The 22,314-nt window shown below is 43.6% G+C and overlaps 1 protein-coding gene across 1 annotated transcript in view; it reads right to left on the bottom strand.

The window, feature by feature from the left end:
• Window positions 1–22,314, bottom strand: part of LOC139538699 (cyclic AMP receptor-like protein A) — a 109,501-nt gene that overhangs the window by 71,289 nt on the left and 15,898 nt on the right. The window contains exons 3-8 of the mRNA XM_071341067.1: window positions 20,013–20,067; window positions 12,838–12,894; window positions 12,680–12,740; window positions 3,413–3,500; window positions 979–1,068; window positions 461–499 (exon numbers count right to left, since the gene is read on the bottom strand). Of these exons, the coding sequence (XP_071197168.1) occupies window positions 461–499; window positions 979–1,068; window positions 3,413–3,500; window positions 12,680–12,740; window positions 12,838–12,894; window positions 20,013–20,067 (390 nt within the window). The remainder of the gene's footprint in view (window positions 1–460; window positions 500–978; window positions 1,069–3,412; window positions 3,501–12,679; window positions 12,741–12,837; window positions 12,895–20,012; window positions 20,068–22,314) is intronic.

Genomic DNA, 22,314 nt, shown 5'->3' on the forward strand with positions numbered 1-22,314 from the left:
CTATGGAAACTAGAAGGGGGAGGAGGGGGGCTGATAAAAGACAGAGAGACGGAGTGCTAGCACTGCTGTCTGCATTGATAGAGAAGAGTGTGTGTGTGTGTGTGTGTGTATGGTGTGTGTGTGTGTTGTGTACGTACGTGTGGTTAGAGAGATTGATTCCTCACTGATGCTGCGAGCGCTAGCATGATTGCCTGGCTTGATAAGTGAATGTCTGGCTACGCTAAGTGATTGGCAGGTCATATCCAGGCTTGGGGAGACGTAATCCTTCATAACATTCTGAAGAAACACAGACATGTACAGGAAGGAACACACACACACACACAGGAAAAACCTCTGGCCTCCCAACATACAAACCCCTTCCCCTCTCTCTGTAGGGACCACCCCCTCCTCTCTCCCTCCCTCTCTCCCTCCAGTCTTCCCTCTATGCACTGGCTTTGATGGCTGAGAGGTTTTCACTTACATCCCAAATCTCCAAGCTACGTGGTCGTCTGTGATCCAGCTGGAGAGAGAGAGAGGGGGGAGAGCGAGAGGGAGGGGCAGGGAGAGCGTGAGGGTGATTACAAAGGGAGAGAGAGAGAGAGGACGAGAGAAAATGACAGAGAATTCTGTGACTTTGGTGGGGAGAGGAGCATAGCTGTTGCTATTAATAATCTCAGACTAGAAAGAGAAAGGAGCTCGGAGACTCTGGTTCTGTTCCCGTTCCTTCTTACCTCTGTTCCTTCAAGACAATCAATCTAACAATAATGGATAAGTGAAATCAAAGGCTAGTTGGGACATTTTTGCTTAAACCAATCTGGTTTCATACTGAACCTCAGGTCAAAAAGGAAGAGATGACTATAAACTACAGATGAATATAGAGGAGGATGTAGAACAAAACGCAAGGCAATGGAAAGGACATCAAAAATATTAACAGAAATCTACATTCAAAATGCATTGTTAGCATGACAACAAATAGACAAAACTGAGTGAGAAAGTCACCACCAGGCTCCTGCTGGGCCGTAGTATCCACTGAACAGGGGCAGGGAGGCCATCACCAGGGGCACCCCCCAGGCCATCAGGTGGTACAGTCTGGGAGAGAAGAAAGAGCAGTGATTACATACCAACAAGAAAGACCACAAACACACAGCCCAGATGGTCTCCATGCCGTGCCACAAATTAAGGGATAGAACGCTCTGTGGAGAGAGGATACAAGAGTTGCTGATCACACACGCACAACCACCTTTCTTCTTATTCTCCCTCATTCTTTACCATGTGCTTCACTGAACACTGATGAAGACAGACCAGCGTGTCTCGGGACAGGGGAGGAAAGCATCTCTCTCCGCCCGTCTCCTAGGCATGCTCACAGGGTCTACTGGTGGTCCTCAGGTGGTCACGACTCAGGGAGCCACCCTGGCAGATTGTGGTCCAGACACAGGAAGGAGTGAGTGTTGTCGATACTTTATGGACCGTACAGTTACACGGTCGATATGTCGTCAGGACTACTATGACACGGTCAATAAGCGGTCAGTCCTACTGCAACACTCGATACACGGTCAATACTGCTCTGGTCCACTGAATGTGACAGCTCTCATTCAGGTTACATGGATGTCTGAAATCCCAGGGAATATGTGATCTCACTCGCTACGTTTCCATATCGCTCCGTCTCTCTCTCTCCGTCTCTCTCTCTCTCCGTCTCTCTCTCTCATTTGATTTTACAGCCCTCTATCACTTCCTCCCCTCTCTTTAGATGAAAAGTGAAAGAGAGAGAATGACAGGTTGTAGAGGAAGCTTAACAGAGACAGATTGATGGGTGGTCACTGGGCTGTAGAGAGAGAGAGAGAGAGAGAGAGAGAGCGAGAGAGAGCGAGAGAGAGAGAGAGAGAGAGAGAGAGAGCGAGAGAGAGAGAGAGAGAGAGAGAGAGAGAGCGAGCGAGAGAGAGAGAGAGCGAGAGAGAGAGCGAGAGAGAGAGAGAGAGAGAGAGAGAAAGAAAGAAAGAAAGAAAGAAAGAAAGAAAGAAAGAAAGAAAGAAAGAAAGAAAGAAAGAAAGAAAGAAAGAAAGAAAAGAAAGAAAGAAAGAAAGAGAAAGAAAGAAAGAAAGAAAGAAAGAGAGAAAGAAAGAAAGAAAGAGAAGAGAGAAGCAAGAAATCGAGAGAGAAAGAGAGAGGTAAAGAAGGAGAAATAGTGAAAGGGAGAGAATGGATATATAGAGTAGATGTAGAGAGAGAGAAAGAGAGATGAAGGGAGTGAGATGGTGGGAGAGGACACAAATAGTGAAATCAGTTCTGCCACTCAACACAGTATCTGGATGTGGGGGGGTGGGGTGGGTCTGTCAAAGGGAATCGATTCACACACACACACACACACACACACACACACACACACACACACACACACACACACACACACACACACACACACACACACACACACACACACACACACACACACACACACACTAGCAGCGCTCGAAGAGGGAGGTGACTAGGTCCGCAGCAAACATGGACTTAATGAGGCACAGCAGGACTGGTACGCTCCGGCTAAAATGCACACACACGCTTACTTATCACACACTTACTTAACATCTCTCTCTCACATATTCTCTGGAGGATCAATCTCTTTTCAACTCTCTCCGTTTCCCTGCCTCTCTTTTGTCTCATTTGGTGTCTCTCTCTCTGTCCTCTATTTTTAGTGCCCCCTTGTTTAAGCCATCTCTCCCACTACTACTACGAGCATGGACTTTCATCTATCTATTCTCTATTTCATTTTTTCCTTTCTCTGTCTCAACTTCACCCACACACACACAAATTAGGGGTATGGTGGTTGTCCGGATGTTAAAGTGAGGGGTGAGTGAATTCACTGCTCCCAAACCCAGCAGTAAATAAAGCTGTCTCATCACTCAGACACACACACACACACACACACACACACACACACACACACACACACACACACACACACACACTGAGGGGACACGCACACAGATTCAACTGTCCCCTCTTGAGTTAAACCATCATTATATGGCCAGGGTTACAGTTGATCAATATGAGAAACACCTCCGTGCTTTACTAACCCCCACCCCCCACACACACACACATACACACACACACTGCAAACATAGACGCACTCACACAAGCATACACACAGACAAGCACCCACATATGCATTTCGGATGCACTCAACCTCAAGGGAGTATGAGTACCAGAAACAAGAGAAAACACATTAATACACACACACAGCATTGATTTACGACTCCTTTTTCAATTAGTGCCTGGAGGAGAGAGGGAGGAGGAATGTCTGTCCTCCAGAGGGAGACACATAACCCCCCCCACACACACACATACGTCAACAAACGTTTTCACATGGATGCTGGTTGTCCATCTCTCTTGCACACACACACTGTCTTTAGCTGGTGGATGTTGGTGGTCCACTCACAGCTCGTAGTGGCTGGTGCTCATCTCTTTGACCAGGTTAAGGTAGAGGTTCACTGTGATCAGGCACACCCAGGCCAAGGCACTCCAGTCTGGAGGAAGGAATGGAGAGAGGGAAGAAGAAACAAGGTCCTATTGCATAATCTATAAACACAGAGAGGGAGGGAGGGAGGGAGGGAGGGAGGGAGGGAGGGAGGGAGGGTCTGTCTGTCTGTCTGTCTGTCTGTCTGTCTGTCTGTCTGTCTGTCTGTCTGTCTGTCTGTCTGTCTGTCTGTCTGTGATTACAGAGTTTGACAGAACAGGCTGGGCCAACTGTCAGATTGATGGTTTCCCAGTTTCAGTCCCCCACACACTTGGATTGTTGTAATTTTGTTTAAATGCATGTTGAGTGTTTGTGTGTATGTGTTCAGTGATGAGTGATGGTGTGCTGAAGCTTCTGTTTTGTAATCTCTCCCATTTATGATGACAGACAAACAGACAGACAGACAGACAGACACTCCAGCTCTGGCAGCATATACAGTACACCTTACATAATCACACACACCTTGGCCCTGTACATCAACAATACTGTGTTTGTGTGTCATTAAGGAGGAACATCCTTTCTCCTATCATTAATCTCTCTCCCCATTGCTTCACTCTCTCTATAGGAATAGAGGGCATTAATACCTGTTGAGAGAGAGGGGAACACACACACTCTCTATAGGAATAGAGGGCATTAATACCTGCTGAGAGAGGGGAACACACACTCTCTCTATAGGAATAGAGGGCATTAATACCTGCTGAGAGAGGGGAACACACACTCTCTCTATAGGAATAGAGGGCATTAATACCTGCTGAGAGAGAGGGGAACACACACTCTCTCTATAGGAATAGAGGGCATTAATACCTGCTGAGAGAGAGGGGAACACACACTCTCTCTATAGGAATAGAGGGCATTAATACCTGCTGAGAGAGAGGGGAACACACACTCTCTCTATAGGAATAGAGGGCATTAATACCTGCTGAGAGAGAGGGGAACACACACTCTCTCTATAGGAATAGAGGGCATTAATACCTGCTGAGAGAGAGGGGAACACACACTCTCTCTATAGGAATAGAGGGCATTAATACCTGCTGAGAGAGAGGGGAACACACACTCTCTCTATAGGAATAGAGGGCATTAATACCTGCTGAGAGAGAGGGGAACACACACTCTCTATAGGAATAGAGGGCATTAATACCTGCTGAGAGAGAGGGGAACACACACACTCTCTATAGGAATAGAGGGCATTAATACCTGCTGAGAGAGAGGGGAACACACACTCTCTCTATAGGAATAGAGGGCATTAATACCTGCTGAGAGAGGGGAACACACACTCTCTCTATAGGAATAGAGGGCATTAATACCTGCTGAGAGAGAGGGGAACACACACTCTCTCTATAGGAATAGAGGGCATTAATACCTGCTGAGAGAGAGGGGAACACACACTCTCTCTATAGGAATAGAGGGCATTAATACCTGCTGAGAGAGAGGGGAACACACACTCTCTCTATAGGAATAGAGGGCATTAATACCTGTTGAGAGAGAGGGGAACACACACTCTCTATAGGAATAGAGGGCATTAATACCTGCTGAGAGAGAGGGGAACACACACTCTCTCTATAGGAATAGAGGGCATTAATACCTGTTGAGAGAGAGGGGAACACACACTCTCTATAGGAATAGAGGGCATTAATACCTGTTGAGAGAGAGGGGAACACACACACTCTCTATAGGAATAGAGGGCATTAATACCTGCTGAGAGAGAGGGGAACACACACACTCTCTATAGGAATAGAGGGCATTAATACCTGTTGAGAGAGAGGGGAACACACACTCTCTCTATAGGAATAGAGGGCATTAATACCTGCTGAGAGAGAGGGGAACACACACTCTCTCTATAGGAATAGAGGGCATTAATACCTGCTGAGAGAGAGGGGAACACACACACTCTCTATAGGAATAGAGGGCATTAATACCTGCTGAGAGAGGGGAACACACACTCTCTCTATAGGAATAGAGGGCATTAATACCTGTTGAGAGAGAGGGGAACACACACACTCTCTATAGGAATAGAGGGCATTAATACCTGCTGAGAGAGGGGAACACACACTCTCTCTATAGGAATATAGGGCATTAATACCTGTTGAGAGAGAGGGGAACACACACTCTCTATAGGAATAGAGGGCATTAATACCTGTTGAGAGAGAGGGGAACACACACTCTCTATAGGAATAGAGGGCATTAATACCTGCTGAGAGAGAGGGGAACACACACTCTCTCTATAGGAATAGAGGGCATTAATACCTGCTGAGAGAGAGGGGAACACACACTCTCTCTATAGGAATAGAGGGCATTAATACCTGCTGAGAGAGAGGGGAACACACACTCTCTCTATAGGAATAGAGGGCATTAATACCTGCTGAGAGAGGGGAACACACACTCTCTCTATAGGAATAGAGGGCATTAATACCTGCTGAGAGAGGGGAACACACACTCTCTCTATAGGAATAGAGGGCATTAATACCTGTTGAGAGAGAGGGGAACACACACACTCTCTCTATAGGAATAGAGGGCATTAATACCTGCTGAGAGAGAGGGGAACACACACTCTCTCTATAGGAATAGAGGGCATTAATACCTGCTGAGAGAGAGGGGAACACACTCTCTCTATAGGAATAGAGGGCATTAATACCTGCTGAGAGAGAGGGGAACACACACTCTCTCTATAGGAATAGAGGGCATTAATACCTGTTGAGAGAGAGGGGAACACACACACTCTCTCTATAGGAATAGAGGGCATTAATACCTGCTGAGAGAGAGGGGAACACACACTCTCTCTATAGGAATAGAGGGCATTAATACCTGCTGAGAGAGAGGGGAACACACACTCTCTCTATAGGAATAGAGGGCATTAATACCTGCTGAGAGAGAGGGGAACACACACTCTCTCTATAGGAATAGAGGGCATTAATACCTGTTGAGAGAGAGGGGAACACACACTCTCTCTATAGGAATAGAGGGCATTAATACCTGCTGAGAGAGGGGAACACACACTCTCTCTATAGGAATAGAGGGCATTAATACCTGCTGAGAGAGAGGGGAACACACACTCTCTCTATAGGAATAGAGGGCATTAATACCTGTTGAGAGAGAGGGGAACACACACTCTCTCTATAGGAATAGAGGGCATTAATACCTGCTGAGAGAGAGGGGAACACACACTCTCTCTATAGGAATAGAGGGCATTAATACCTGCTGAGAGAGAGGGGAACACACACTCTCTCTATAGGAATAGAGGGCATTAATACCTGCTGAGAGAGAGGGGAACACACACACTCTCTCTATAGGAATAGAGGGCATTAATACCTGCTGAGAGAGAGGGGAACACACACTCTCTCTATAGGAATAGAGGGCATTAATACCTGCTGAGAGAGAGGGGAACACACACACTCTCTCTATAGGAATAGAGGGCATTAATACCTGCTGAGAGAGAGGGGAACACACACTCTCTCTATAGGAATAGAGGGCATTAATACCTGTTGAGAGAGAGGGGAACACACACTCTCTCTATAGGAATAGAGGGCATTAATACCTGCTGAGAGAGAGGGGAACACACACTCTCTCTATAGGAATAGAGGGCATTAATACCTGCTGAGAGAGAGGGGAACACACACTCTCTCTATAGGAATAGAGGGCATTAATACCTGCTGAGAGAGAGGGGAACACACACTCTCTCTATAGGAATAGAGGGCATTAATACCTGTTGAGAGAGAGGGGAACACACACTCTCTCTATAGGAATAGAGGGCATTAATACCTGTTGAGAGAGAGGGGAACACACACTCTCTCTATAGGAATAGAGGGCATTAATACCTGCTGAGAGAGGGGAACACACACTCTCTCTATAGGAATAGAGGGCATTAATACCTGCTGAGAGAGAGGGGAACACACACTCTCTCTATAGGAATAGAGGGCATTAATACCTGCTGAGAGAGAGGGGAACACACACTCTCTCTATAGGAATAGAGGGCATTAATACCTGTTGAGAGAGAGGGGAACACACACTCTCTCTATAGGAATAGAGGGCATTAATACCTGTTGAGAGAGAGGGGAACACACACTCTCTCTATAGGAATAGAGGGCATTAATACCTGCTGAGAGAGAGGGGAACACACACTCTCTATAGGAATAGAGGGCATTAATACCTGCTGAGAGAGAGGGGAACACACACTCTCTCTATAGGAATAGAGGGCATTAATACCTGTTGAGAGAGAGGGGAACACACTCTCTCTATAGGAATAGAGGGCATTAATACCTGTTGAGAGAGAGGGGAACACACTCTCTCTATAGGAATAGAGGGCATTAATACCTGCTGAGAGAGAGGGGAACACACTCTCTCTATAGGAATAGAGGGCATTAATACCTGCTGAGAGAGAGGGGAACACACACTCTCTATAGGAATAGAGGGCATTAATACCTGTTGAGAGAGAGGGGAACACACACTCTCTATAGGAATAGAGGGCATTAATACCTGCTGAGAGAGAGGGGAACACACACTCTCTCTATAGGAATAGAGGGCATTAATACCTGCTGAGAGAGAGGGGAACACACACTCTCTCTATAGGAATAGAGGGCATTAATACCTGCTGAGAGAGAGGGGAACACACACTCTCTCTATAGGAATAGAGGGCATTAATACCTGCTGAAAGAGAGGGGAACACACACTCTCTCTATAGGAATAGAGGGCATTAATACCTGCTGAGAGAGAGGGGAACACACACACTCTCTCTATAGGAATAGAGGGCATTAATACCTGCTGAGAGAGGGGAACACACACTCTCTCTATAGGAATAGAGGGCATTAATACCTGCTGAGAGAGGGGAACACACACACTCTCTCTCAGAGGTAGTTCTGTACTTTAATGTCCTATCTGGGCCTTTTCACTCTTTTCTCTGTCTCCTCTTCTCCCACTGACTGTTGGCATAGCTCACTTCATGTTTACTTCACTCTCTTTTGCTGTTTTGCACTCTCCCCATATCCTCCACTTCTCTATCACTGGCCTCTATCCCTCCTCTCCCTACCTTCCTCTCTCTCCCTTCATGATGAACAGAACTGACATAGAGCCACTGACCCCGCCGCTGTAGTTCACTGCCCTTCTCCCAGTCAGCCCTGTAGGCTGCGTGTGTGTTTACACGTGTGTGTGCATGTGTTTACACTTGTAAGTGTGTGCATGTGTTTACACTTGTAAGTGTGTGCATGTGTTTACACGCATGTGTGTGTGTGCATGTGTTTACACACGCGTGTGTGTGTGTGTCCCAGCCCTGCAGGCTCTGTAGCTGATAGGCCAGAGAGGACCAGTGTTTAGTGCACTGAACAGTCTGCTGTGTTTCAGGGGTGACACCTGAGTGACATAAGTCCTGAGGTCCAGAGTAGGGGGAGGTTAAGCCTAAATCAGGAGAATGTTTTCAGTGACTTAGAAGGTCATCGGATAGGCAGATAGATCTTACTTCACATATTTTGTTAGTTTAAAAAGGACCTTAAAAGGTCAGGAATACTTGAGATGTTCATCGGTGGCCAGTGACACCAGTTGGTCGTAAGTGGGTCGTAACTCCATGTCCGACGTAAAATGTGATCTACACTGGATCTAGAAATTATACCTGTTGCACCACCTGGGCGTAAGCCCTTCTATAGCTATGTAGCAAAGGGCAGGCGTAGGGTTGAGAGCAAGCGTAGGGTTTTAAATTGTAGAGAACAGGTGTAGGCTTTTAAATTGGGACCATCTTCATCATGATACGCACAGAAAATAATAGCAATTTATATTTTCAAAAGGATGTGAGACTCGTGTTCATATTTCACAACCTCCGCAGGCTTTTTGAGTTGCCTACGCGTGAGTCAATAGCAAAATAACACACTTGATTTAGGCTACATTATATCATGTTATACAACGGGTGGGTCTAGTCCTGAATGACGATTGGTTAAAACCGCATTCCAGACGGTGTCTATTCCACAAGTTACCACCGGGTAAATCTATGACATTAAAACGCCTATTTACTCTCTTCCATCTGACTGTGCAATCCACTGTCTCAGCCCAGCCAGGCAATTTATAAACTTAATCTCCATTATAAACTTAATCTAGACATTATTTCACATTTCCTTTAGACTAACATGTAGTTTTCAACAGCGGAGATTTGTATAAACCTTGCTGTCTGTCTCTGACATTTGCAACATTCTTTCAATATTCAAATTTGATCTACAGTTGTCTCATAGTAAACAACGTGTCGGGATGAGAGACAGCCTGGCAGCTTTTCTCAGCCAGTCGGAATCATGAATCAGCATAATTTTCATGGATGAATACAAATCACTATCAATAGAAAACAGGTCAAACATGACAAAGTGCAGCTAGTTTGTTGTCTTTCCAGCTTCAGTTTGAAGTGATTGTGTTAGCTGTGTTGTTGGCTAGCTCCTCTGAACAACAGTGTCCTGCCGAGAGAGCACATCTTCTATGCCAGGTGAAATCACACATCATTAGCTCATTGTCATGGATGTATCCAAATACACGTAACTAGAAAACAGCTTAAACAAATGCAAATGCAGCTACTTTGTTGTTATTCTGGCTGCACTGTTTGGTGTGACTGTAAGTTAGCCGTAGTTGGCTAGCTAGCAAGCAAGGAATAAGAATGTTGCCAGCCAGTATGGCAATGGAAAATGTAGAATGAACGACTGGGTCACGTCCATAGATACAGAACGACTGGGTCACGTCCATAGATACAGAACGACTAGGTCACGTCCATAGATACAGAACGACTAGGTCACGTCCATAGATACAGAACGACTAGGTCACGTCCATAGATACAGAACGACTAGGTCACGTCCATAGATACAGAACGACTAGGTCACGTCCATAGATACAGAACGACTAGGTCACGTCCATAGATACAGAACGACTAGGTCACGTCCATAGATACAGAACGACTAGGTCACGTCCATAGATACAGAACGACTAGGTCACGTCCATAGATACAGAACGACTAGGTCACGTCCATAGATACAGAACGACTGGCTCACGTCCATAGATACAGAACGACTAGGTCACGTCCATAGATACAGAACGACTAGGTCACGTCCATAGATACAGAACGACTAGGTCACGTCCATAGATACAGAACGACTAGGTCACGTCCATAGATACAGAACGACTGGCTCACGTCCATAGATACAGAACGACTAGGTCACGTCCATAGATACAGAACGACTAGGTCACGTCCATAGATACAGAACGACTAGGTCACGTCCATAGATACAGAACGACTAGGTCACGTCCATAGATACAGAACGACTAGGTCACGTCCATAGATACAGAACGACTAGGTCACGTCCATAGATACAGAACGACTAGGTCACGTCCATAGATACAGAACGACTAGGTCACGTCCATAGATACAGAACGACTAGGTCACGTCCATAGATACAGAACGACTAGGTCACGTCCATAGATACAGAACGACTGGCTCACGTCCATAGATACAGAACGACTAGGTCACGTCCATAGATACAGAACGACTAGGTCACGTCCATAGATACAGAACGACTGGCTCACGTCCATAGATACAGAACGACTAGGTCACGTCCATAGATACAGAACGACTAGGTCACGTCCATAGATACAGAACGACTAGGTCACGTCCATAGATACAGAACGACTAGGTCACGTCCATAGATACAGAACGACTAGGTCACGTCCATAGATACAGAACGACTAGGTCACGTCCATAGATACAGAACGACTAGGTCACGTCCATAGATACAGAACGACTGGCTCACGTCCATAGATACAGAACGACTAGGTCACGTCCATAGATACAGAACGACTGGCTCACGTCCATAGATACAGAACGACTAGGTCACGTCCATAGATACAGAACGACTGGCTCACGTCCATAGATACAGAACGACTAGGTCACGTCCATAGATACAGAACAACTGGGTTGCGTCTCTGGCAACCGAACCGATAGAACGAACGAACGGCCGCCCGGCTTGGGTAGCAACATTTTTAATGAACATTTGTCAATAATTTTTATATGTTGGTAACCCGTTGTATAAAAGTGATATTGCCGCACAAACACCGGTTTTGAGGGCATTATCACTTAACTAAATGTGTCTGATCAGTGATAGATTAGCAAAACGAATAGGTCAGCTATCAACACTACTTATTTGCCCAGCCAGAGATCAAATAACCAAATATACAGACAGAGAATCAGTGAAACAAAATCACATTGACTGATTATCAGACAAGCCTGAGGCTCTTGGTTGGGATATAGGCTACTATGTGAGTGAAGAGCAAGATAATCCACTTGTTATTCTGGGCTACATAACATGTTCTGATCACTGCTAATAGATGAGCAAACTAGCTAGACTAAAGATTCTCATGATGAACACTCAGCTCAATATAGTTAACATTTCCCAGCCTAATTGTAACCAAATATCCAAACGGAGGTTCAGTGAAGACAAAATCTAATCTGACATTGATTTATCAAGACGATACACCATGCTTGTCTCAAAGAGGTGCTGAAATTATAGCTGACCAGACACCTCTACTGCTTTAAATTATTTCAAACGGTTGGATTACTTTGGGAGTTTCAGTAAGCCACAATTTGATACATGCCTTTATTGGCATTAGCCTACTCTTTAATTTTAATATTTTTGTCATTCAGTGAATCTTCCATAGTAATTATTTATTGATCCATTCAGTTGTGGTTAAGAAAATGTGCATGCTTAGTGGTGGTGACATGCCTCGCAAAGTTAAGAACTGCCACGAGGATGGTAACAGCCTACTAACGGGCGCTGCCTAGCAACCATCATTATGAAGCATCAAATCTCATGAACGCACATTGCTTACGCCGGACTTAGCTACGACTAGTCTTATTTTTGGTTGGTGGACCAGGTGTAAATTCTGATCCAGAAGTCGGACGTAGCTACGCCCAACCTAGCATTTAAGGCCAACGTTTTTTTTTTTTTTTACAACCACATGGTGAAACCAGCTCCAGTATCTTAGAAAGTCATCAGTAAGTTAGACATGATTAGTTATTTAGGACTAGGTTGAGAGAGCCAAGAAAGCTTGGGTAAGAAGCAGTGTATTAGGAGGTCAACGTCAAGAGTCAGAAGGTGATGTGAGCTGTAGGGAAGGCATTTGTAAGGGATATGTATGGACAGGTGAGGGGTAGTGTATGTGAGGGGTCACGGGGAATCTTACCAAAATAAGTGAGCCACCAGGCCTGGAAGTTACACAGACTCCCCTCTGGATGGGTCTCACCCTGAGGAAGGAGAGAGGAGACAGGAAATAGGGGAGAGGTCACTCTGTAGCTCTCGGTGTGCGTGCGTGCGTGCGTGCACGTGGTGACAGTGACTCACCATGACATACGCTACACTGTCAAAGAAGGCCGCAACTGTCAGACTGCAAATCATCTTCTGTAGAGAGACAGAGAGAGATGGAGATAGTACAAAGAGAGATGAATGGAGAGAGGGAAGGAGAGAGATAACAGAGTGAGTGAGAGGCCAGATGGTCCACTTATCCTGTGGTCTGGGGTTGACTTGGGGATCGATCCCCAGGTCCAGGCCGACCCACGCTAATCTCATTACTCACAATAGGACTGAGAGCCCCTCCTCACTGCACGCACAGACACAACCACATACATTTATACACACACACCAGGGTTTCTGTTAGGTCAATATGGTGTCGGACATTTGACCGAAAACATTTTAATTTACTGCGACATCTGACCCATATGCAGTGGGTGCATAACCTGATTAGGGTGTCCACCCACAGCGCTCAGAATGACAGCAATCACATTTAGATGATAGTAATTCATATTAACGGAACATACAAGTCGAGGGTGCAACGATGTGCAGTCCTTCTTACCGAATTATTATGTGCACTTTGAAGATGTTAGAATAACTGTCCACATTTACTTTTCCTCATCAACAAGACCAGTAACCAACAGCAACATCACCAGCCTGTCAATCTAATATCCCCAGAGTAGAAAGGTTTACATATTCTATTGGTCAGCTTGTGGAGAAAGAAATAGCCTATTCAAACAGACTATGGGACAATAAAAAGCAATGAGCCTAATGCAACAGATGAGAATGTTTAGCTTAAAATGTTGATCAACTATTATTTCTTCATATTATAAGCGATGTGCACAAGGCAGTAGGCTACGTGTGAATGTTCATTCCATAATGCAATTAGCTGGAAAACACTGTTGTCTAAAGAGCACCGCACATGCGAGTTGTTTCATGTGACAGAGATGAAAATATCCGTTAGAATGTAGAAAGAGAGGAGATCTAACAGGCAACTTTGAAGCAAGGTAAGACATGCCTCATAATATCTATTAAAATGTTCAGGTTTCAAACAATTAAGTATATGTTTTCAAAATGCATAGTATACTGCCTCCAGCTCACTGCAAGGTGGTGTGTGAAGTGCTGATGAAGCTTGCCTTCCGTTGCCATTTGAGATGCTGACACAGCAGCTCTCGCGCTGTCTGACAGATTTTCCACTCAAAGGCTCTGTATCTGTACGCTGTATTCGTGTGATAAATAAGACACATAACGAATATACTGTGACACACACGCTAATTTAATTCCAATAATTATGCAAATGAATCTATAGACCGATAAGTATGACCAGTCAAATGTATTTACATCTACAGGTATTTCCATCAATGAATAGGCTAAAAAGCATTATTCACAATGAGATTTGTTTCACAAACAAGTGGCCGGTGCAAATTTTATTTATCAGCGTTTCAAATTTTTTTTATAGGGCAAACACTGGCTATTACTGGTTAACGGAAACCCTGACACATACATAGGGCTGTTGCGGTGACCGTATTACCGCCACACCGGTCGTTACGAATCGTGAAGGCAGGCAAATTCCACATGACCGCTTAGTCACGGTAATTATGCTTCTCCAAGCCCTGATGCTGCTGCTGGTCATTAGTGTAACGATGTGCGCTGAAAGTCGGGAAGCAAGTTCAGGGAGTAGTTGTTTTAATAAATAAACGCAACATAATAAAACTGAAACAATAACACCTGGGGAAGGAACCAAAGAGAGTGACATATACAGTTGAAGTCGGAAGTTTACATACACCTTAGCCAAATACATTTAAACTCAGTTTTTCAAAATTCCTGACATTTAATCCTAGTAAAAATTCCCTGTCTTAGGTCAGTTATGATCATCATTTTATTTTAAGAATGTGAAATGTCAGAATAATAGCAGAGAGAATTATTTATTTCAGCTTTTATTTCTTTCATCATATTCCCAGTGGGTCAGAAGTTTACATACACTCAATTAGTATTTGGTAGCATTGCCTTTAAATTGTTTAACTTGGTTCAAACGTTTCAGGTAGCCTTCCACAAGCTTCCCACAATAAGTTGGGTGAGTTGGTAGTCTGGCTTTTTTATGCCGGTTTTGGAGCAGTGGCTTTATCCTTGCTGAGCGGCCTATCAGGTTATGTCGATATAGGACTCGTTTTACTGTGGATATAGATACTTTTGTACCTGTTTCCTCCAGCATCTTCATAAAGTTCTTTGCTGTTGTTCTGGGATTGATTTGCACTTTTCACACCAAAGTACGTTCATCTCTAGGAGACAGAACACGTCTACTTCCTGAGTGGTATGACGGCTGTGTGGTCCCATGGTGTTTATACTTGCGTACTATTGTTTGTACAGATGAACGTTCAGGCGTTTGGAAATTGCTCCAAAGGATGAACCAGACTTGTGGAGGTCTACAATTATTTTTCTGAGGTCTTGGCTGATTTCTTTTGATTTTGCCATGATGTCAAGCAAAGAGGCACTGAGTTTGAAGGTAGGCCTTGAAATACATCCACAGGTACACCTCCAATTGACTCAAATAATGTCAATTAGCCTATCAGAAGCTTCTAAAGCCATGACATAATTTTCTGGAATTTTCCAAGCTGTTTAAAGGCACAGTCAACTTAGTGTATGTAAACTTCTGACCCACTGGAATTGTGATACAGTGAATTATAAGTGAAATAATATGTCTGTAAACAATTGTTGGAAAAATTACTTAGGACATCTACTTTGTGCATGACACAACAGACTTGCCAAAACGATAGTTTGTTAACAATACATTTGTGGAGTGGTTGAAAAACGAGTTTTAATGACTCCAACCTAAGTGTACGTAAACTTCCGACTTCAACTGTATAGGGAAGGTAAATCAGGGAAGTGATGGAGTCCAGGTGAGACTGATGACGCACAGGTGCACGTAACGATGGTGACAGGTATGCGCCATAATGAGCAGCCTGGTGACCTAGAGGCCGGAGAGGGAGCACACGTGACAATTAGTAGCCTACCAAACTTGCCTGCCTGGTACTAAGCACTCTATTGTCACTCTAATCACTCTGACATCAATGCAAATGTAATCAAAAATCTAACCAAACACTTCATGAGAGCATATGAGCTCATGTTGCACAACATTTCTATAGGCTATGTAATTGCATGAGAAAACAGAGTGATGGCCGCTAATAAAAAGAGGAGGATCCCATCAGCTTTCTATAGGCTAGGAATACTATATTTATTTCTCAGCTTAATATTAAGCACATTGCTTATATTTACAACAGGAGTATAGCCTACCTGGCAGTCATGAAAATAAACCATGGGGAAAAGCGTCCCGTATTTGCTATTTAAGTGCATAGTATTTCTTCCCATTGCCTCTGCTTCGATACAGGTGCATGATAATGGTCCATTTTAAATCATAACAAATGTCACACATATATTATTTAGTATATGTAAAGACAAGATTTATTCAAGAATAGTCTGATGGGTGACAATATTAGCCTATCACTTGTGAATTCTATATTATCACTTGTGAATGAAGCCCAGCATAAGAAACAATGCCTTTTTTGCAACTTGTTCGAATCATAGTCGCACACCTCATGTAGCCAAGCCGATAGGCCTATATGTTTTGATAAGGTTTGTATCACAACTAAAGTGTCCAAATAACCTCTTAAAATGAAGCACATTAATCCACTTTGCAAGGGGTGTAGAGCCTAACTGGCAAACACAGCGTGTGAGTTGCAAGTTTGGGGAATATTATTTTCACCATAAAAATGCACCTTTATAATAAAAGCATTACATGCATAATCACATTTGCGGTCACTTTGATAATGGTGTTTTCCGCTAATGGAACATTTGCGCTTATAGCCTACTACCATGTGCGCAATGCTGTGCTTATAATGTATAGAAATAGCTTCATAGTTTATTAACATTTTAAGCTAAAACATTCTGATCTGTTGCGTCAGCCACTTTGCATATTTTTTTTTTAATGCTAGTGGTTGTATTAATTTGGGATCAATCGCATCCCACAACTGTCCCAGACCGTTTGGAATATTTATTTCTCGCACAGAATAGGTCAACTTTTGGACAGTACTATGGGGGACAATGTATTGACATAGGCTAGTGTTTTTGCTGTTTGTTAAGGCCTACTCATCTTGTTGGCTGATGAAAAGTAAATGTGGACAGTTTATCCAATATTATCAATATGCACGTCGGAATTGGATAAGGACGCACACAGTTGCGTCTCCGACGTGTCGATCTTAACTTGTAGCCTGTGACAAAGACCCGATCACGTGAGAGATGCTTCGGATTGCGCAGCACACTCAGGGAGAAGGCCACAATGCAGCACTTCGGGCCACAAAAGGCATGGATTTTTTTAGGGTGCATTATGTCCACAAAGGGGATGCTGCCGTGCTTGTCAAATTGTGAATGGGAGACTATTGGAGTGTGTACAGTCTGCGCAAAAAATACAAAGCAGAGCTCATGCCTTCCAAGTTACTTTTTTGCAGCCTTACAATGTATGTATTAAAAATCTAAACATATAGCCCAACGTTTGTAGAACAACTAAAGATACATTAATAACTCTACATTAAACATATAGGAGCACCAGTTTCTTTGTTAACCACTCAACACGAGAGAGAGAGACAGACACACAGAGAGACAGAGGAAGTGGGGGTAGAGAGAGAGAGAGAGAGAGAGAGAGAGAGAGAGGAGAGAACGTGGGGGTAGAGAGAGAGAGAGAGAGAGAGAGAGAGAGAAAGTGGGGGTAGAGAGAGAGAGAGCGAGAGTGAGAGAGGAAGTGGGGGTAGAGAGGTGAGGTACAGGTCCAAGGGTAATATAATCCGTCAGTGTCATAGACAAAGCTGTCATTTACACCAGATTAGGAGGATAACAGAACAGAATGCAGCTAAACCTGCTCCACAGTCATCACAAACATGAATACGCACACATCAATCTCCACATAATACCCCATAATGACAAAGCAAAAACAGGTTTTTAGAATCTTTTGCAAATGTACAAAAAAAGCCCCCCGGAAATATCACATTTACCTAAGTATTCAAACCCTTTACTCAGTACTTTGTTGAAGCACCTTTGGCAGAGATTACAGCCTCGAGTCTTCTTGGGTATGACGCTACAAGCTTGGCACACCTGTATTTGGGGAGTTTCTGTAACGGGTTTCGTCCTCGTCTGAAGAGGAGTAGGAAATGTCGGACCAATATGCAGCGTGGTAAGTGTCCATAATGATATAATTAATAAATCAAAACGAACACTGAACGAAATAACAAACATACAAAACAAACAACCCGAAACAGTCCCGTATGGTGAAAACACTAACACATGATACAACCACCCACAAAACCCAAAGGAAAACAGGCTACCTAAATATGGCTCCCAATCAGAGACAACGACTGACACCTGCCTCTGATTGGGAACCATACTAGGCCAAACACAGAAATAGACAACCTAGACATACAACATAGAATGCCCACCCATATCACACCCTGACCAAACAAAACATAGAAACATACAAAGCAAACTATGGTCAGGGCGTGACATTTTCTCTCATTTGTCTTTGCAGCTATTTTCAGGTCTCTCCATAGACGTTCGATCGGGATCAAGTCCGAGCTCTGGCTGGGCCACAGAGACTTGTCCTGAAGCCACTCCTGCGTTGTATTGGCTGTGTGCTTAGGGTCGTTGTCCTGTTGGAAGGTGAACCTTTGCCCCAGTCTGAGGTCCTGAGTGCTCTGGAGCAGGATCCAGACATGACACTTGGCATTTAGGTCAAAGAGTTCAATCTTGGTTTCATAAAACCAGAGAATCTTGTTTCTCATGGTCTGAGAACTCCAAGTGGGCTGTCATGTGCCTTTTACTGATGAGTAGCTTCCGTCTGGCCACTCTACAATAAAAGGCCTGATTGGGGGAGTGCTGCAGAGGTGGTTGTCCTTCTGGAAGGTTCTCTCATCTCCACAGAGAAACTCCAGAGCTCTGTCAGAGTGGCCATCGGGTTCTTAGTCACCTCCCAGACAAAGGCTCTTCTCACCCGATTGCTCAGTTTGAGGGATGTCCTTGTCCCATCGCGCTCTAGCGACTCCTTGCGTCCGGGTGCATGCACACTGACTTCGGTCACCAGCTGTACAGTGTTTCCTCCTACACATTGGTGTGGCTGGCTTCCGGGTTAAGCGAGCTGTGTGTCAAGAAGCAGTGCAGCTTGGCGGGGTCGTGTTTCGGAGGACGCATGGCTCTCGACCGTTGCATGCACTGTCAACTGTGGGACCTTATATAGACAGGTGTGTGCCTATCCAGATCCTGTCCAATCAATTGAATTTACCACAGGTGGACTCCAAGTTGCAGAAACATCTCAAGTATGATCAATGGAAACAGGATGCACCTGAGCTCAATTTGAGCCTCATAGCAAAGGGTCTGAATATTTATGTAAATAAGGTAACTGTTTTCAATACATTTGCAAAAATTTCTAAAAACCTGTTTTTGCTTTGTGATTATGGGGTATTGTGTGTAGATGGATTAAATAAACCATTTCCTCATCAATTTTAGAATAACGCAATTTTAGAATACATAACAAAATGTGGAAAAGTCAAGGGGTCTGAATAGTTTCCGAATGCACTGTATGCCCGCACGTGCACAAATACACACTAAGACCCTCACAAAACATGCATGCATACATACAAACAACATTATCTCTTGAAATTGAAAGAGAGAAAGGTAATGTTAGTTTAACATTGCCGAAATGTGGCCTTAAGGCATCTACACATCTACTCAACTACAGCCACCTAAATATCGATGAGTTGAGTTGTTTTTTCATAACTCAGACTAACTGTCCGTGACCCATTCTTCATGTTGAATTGGGACCAACTATGCGTAAATATGTCCAGCGGAAAACAACTGAGACTACACACCGGGAAGATTCTTAGAACAACCGTCCATACACAGTTGAGTTGGCTGTAGTTGGATCGATGAGTACAGTAGAAGCCTTAAAACTATTAGGTGCAGATTCACAAGTGTAGAAAGACTTTTCACTTTAATTGGACAGGGAAAAACACAAATATTTGATCATTATCAGATGCAGACCATGAGCCATAATTGATCAATTTGTACATTTCAATTACACTGTAATTTGTCATGAGTACCCTAATCAAACAGACTTGCTATGGCACAGAAGTAAGCATTCTGATGAACTTCAAAGCACACACACAGACAGAAACACACACACAAATTACCTGGGCCAAGGAGTGATACCGGCGCAGAAGCCAGATTACAAACAGCATGAAAAAGCTGAGGAGAGAGTAACGAGACAATTGTTCACAAGACACATTCCTGCATAGCTCTGTATTCTTTCAATATTCCTGTATAGTTTTGGCTTACCTTCCTATATAACTCAGTAAGGCTGGGTATAGCTTTACCTATGATATATATTGAAATGAAAGAGCAGTGCACTTCCTGCTGATCTACATCAATGATGTATACTGAACAAAAATATAAATGTAAAGTGTTGGTCCCATGTTTCATGAGCTGAAATAAAAGATCCCAGAACGTTTCCATACGCACAAATTTGTTTACATCCCTGTTAGTGAGCATTTCTCCTTTGTTAAAATAATCAATCCACCTGACAGGTGTGGCATATCAAGAAGCATGATCATTACACAAGTGCACCTTGTGCTGGGGACAATAAATGGCCACTCTAAAATGTGCAGTTTTGTCCCACAACACACGCCACAGATGTCTCAAGTTTTGAGGCAGCGTGCAATTAGCATGCTGACTGCAGGAATGTCCACCAAAGCTGTTGCCAGAGAATTTCTCTTCCATAAGCCGCCTCTAACGTTTTTTTTGTTGAGAATTTTTTGCTGAGAATTTACACAATTCCTGGAAGCTGAATATGTCCCAGTTCTTCCATGGCCTGTATACTCACTCAGACATGTCACCCACTGAGCATGTTCTGGATGCTCTTGATCTACGCGTACCACAGCGTGTTCCAGTGGGACAACATTCCACAGGCCACAATCAACAGCCTGATCAACTCTATGTGAAGGAAATGTGTCGTGCTGCATGAAGCAAATGGTGGTCCCACCAGATACAGACTGGTTTTCTGATCCACGCCCCTACCTTTTATCTGTGACCAACAGATGCATATCTGTATTCCCAGTCATGTGAAATCCATAGATTAAGGCCTAATGACTTTATTTCAATTGACTGATATCCTTATATGACCTTTAACTCAGTAAAATCTTTGAAATTGTTGCATGTTGCGTTTATATTTTTGTTCAGTATATAAACCCTGGATGACTGACGGGCCACTATATTAAAGCCATTGCGAAGCCATTTTGGTACTCCTCGTCCATTGTAAAAGATTTTGGAAGCTATAGAAATGCATTTTTTAATGGCTACATATGTTTTTACCACATTTATTATATTACAGACATCATGATGCGTACTTTTAAAGTATATTATCTGAGCTAAACTTTCAAATAACAAAAACATTACAAAAACATTTTCCTTATTGAAGTACTTATTTTTTTTGATGACAATACTAATCTTACTGTCCTCACTACAAAAAAAAAAAAATAATACATGTAATTTTGTCCTTGAAACATTTAATTGAAATACTGTAGAATTCCATTCATTCCTATGGAGGACTGCTCCTTAAATATGGCTGACAGGTATCTTCAAAGCCTCTCAATGGCCAATACATAGCATCCGCAATACATAGCATCCGCAATCCAAGGTTTATACACATCCTTGATCTACATGGATTATTTTCCATTGCAATAATCCGCTACCCTTGACCGCTGATCCTAACCCAGCCACCAACTAAAGATTCCACTCTTCCCTGCTTCATCACATCATCAGTGAATAGCAGAATTAAGGCCAGACAAATCCTTTAACAAAGGGTTCTTTAATCCTGGTCCTGAAAAACCACAGGGTGTCCAGGCTTTTGCTTTAACCCAGCACTAACACACCTAATTCCGCTAATCAAAGGCTTGAAGATATGACAATGATTTAATTGAATCAGGTGTGTGAGTACTAGGGTTGGGCGGTATCCAGATTTTCATACCTCATACCGTTTCTGTACCATACGGTATTACTGGAAGTGCACACAAGGGGCAGTATTTCAAAAAAAATAAAAAATTTAAACACACAACAGGAATCTTGTTCCAGGAGGGGATTGAATGTCTCTGTTGTAAGCAAGAAGCTTGATATCTAGCCACTTAGCTAGCAAGATATCGAACCAAATGCATAGCTGGAGCCCTGATCTGGATATAATATATTTGACACCTCTTAGATGTGTTATAGTTATACTTAACTTAGTTATAAGCAGTGGCATAGCACTCACCCCTGCGAGGCGGGAGTGCCCACAACCCCATTGGTACTGAAAACACACCATTGGTATTTTGAAATACCCTGGTATATGGTATAAACGGTATATCGCCCAAGCCTAGTGAGTACTGAGATGGAACTGAGGCCTACAAACAATGTAGGTCCCCCAGGATTGAAGAACGCTACTTGAGACAAAGCCAAGAGATG

This window comes from Salvelinus alpinus, chromosome 14 (assembly GCF_045679555.1).
Source record: "Salvelinus alpinus chromosome 14, SLU_Salpinus.1, whole genome shotgun sequence".
Taxonomy (NCBI): domain Eukaryota; kingdom Metazoa; phylum Chordata; class Actinopteri; order Salmoniformes; family Salmonidae; genus Salvelinus; species Salvelinus alpinus.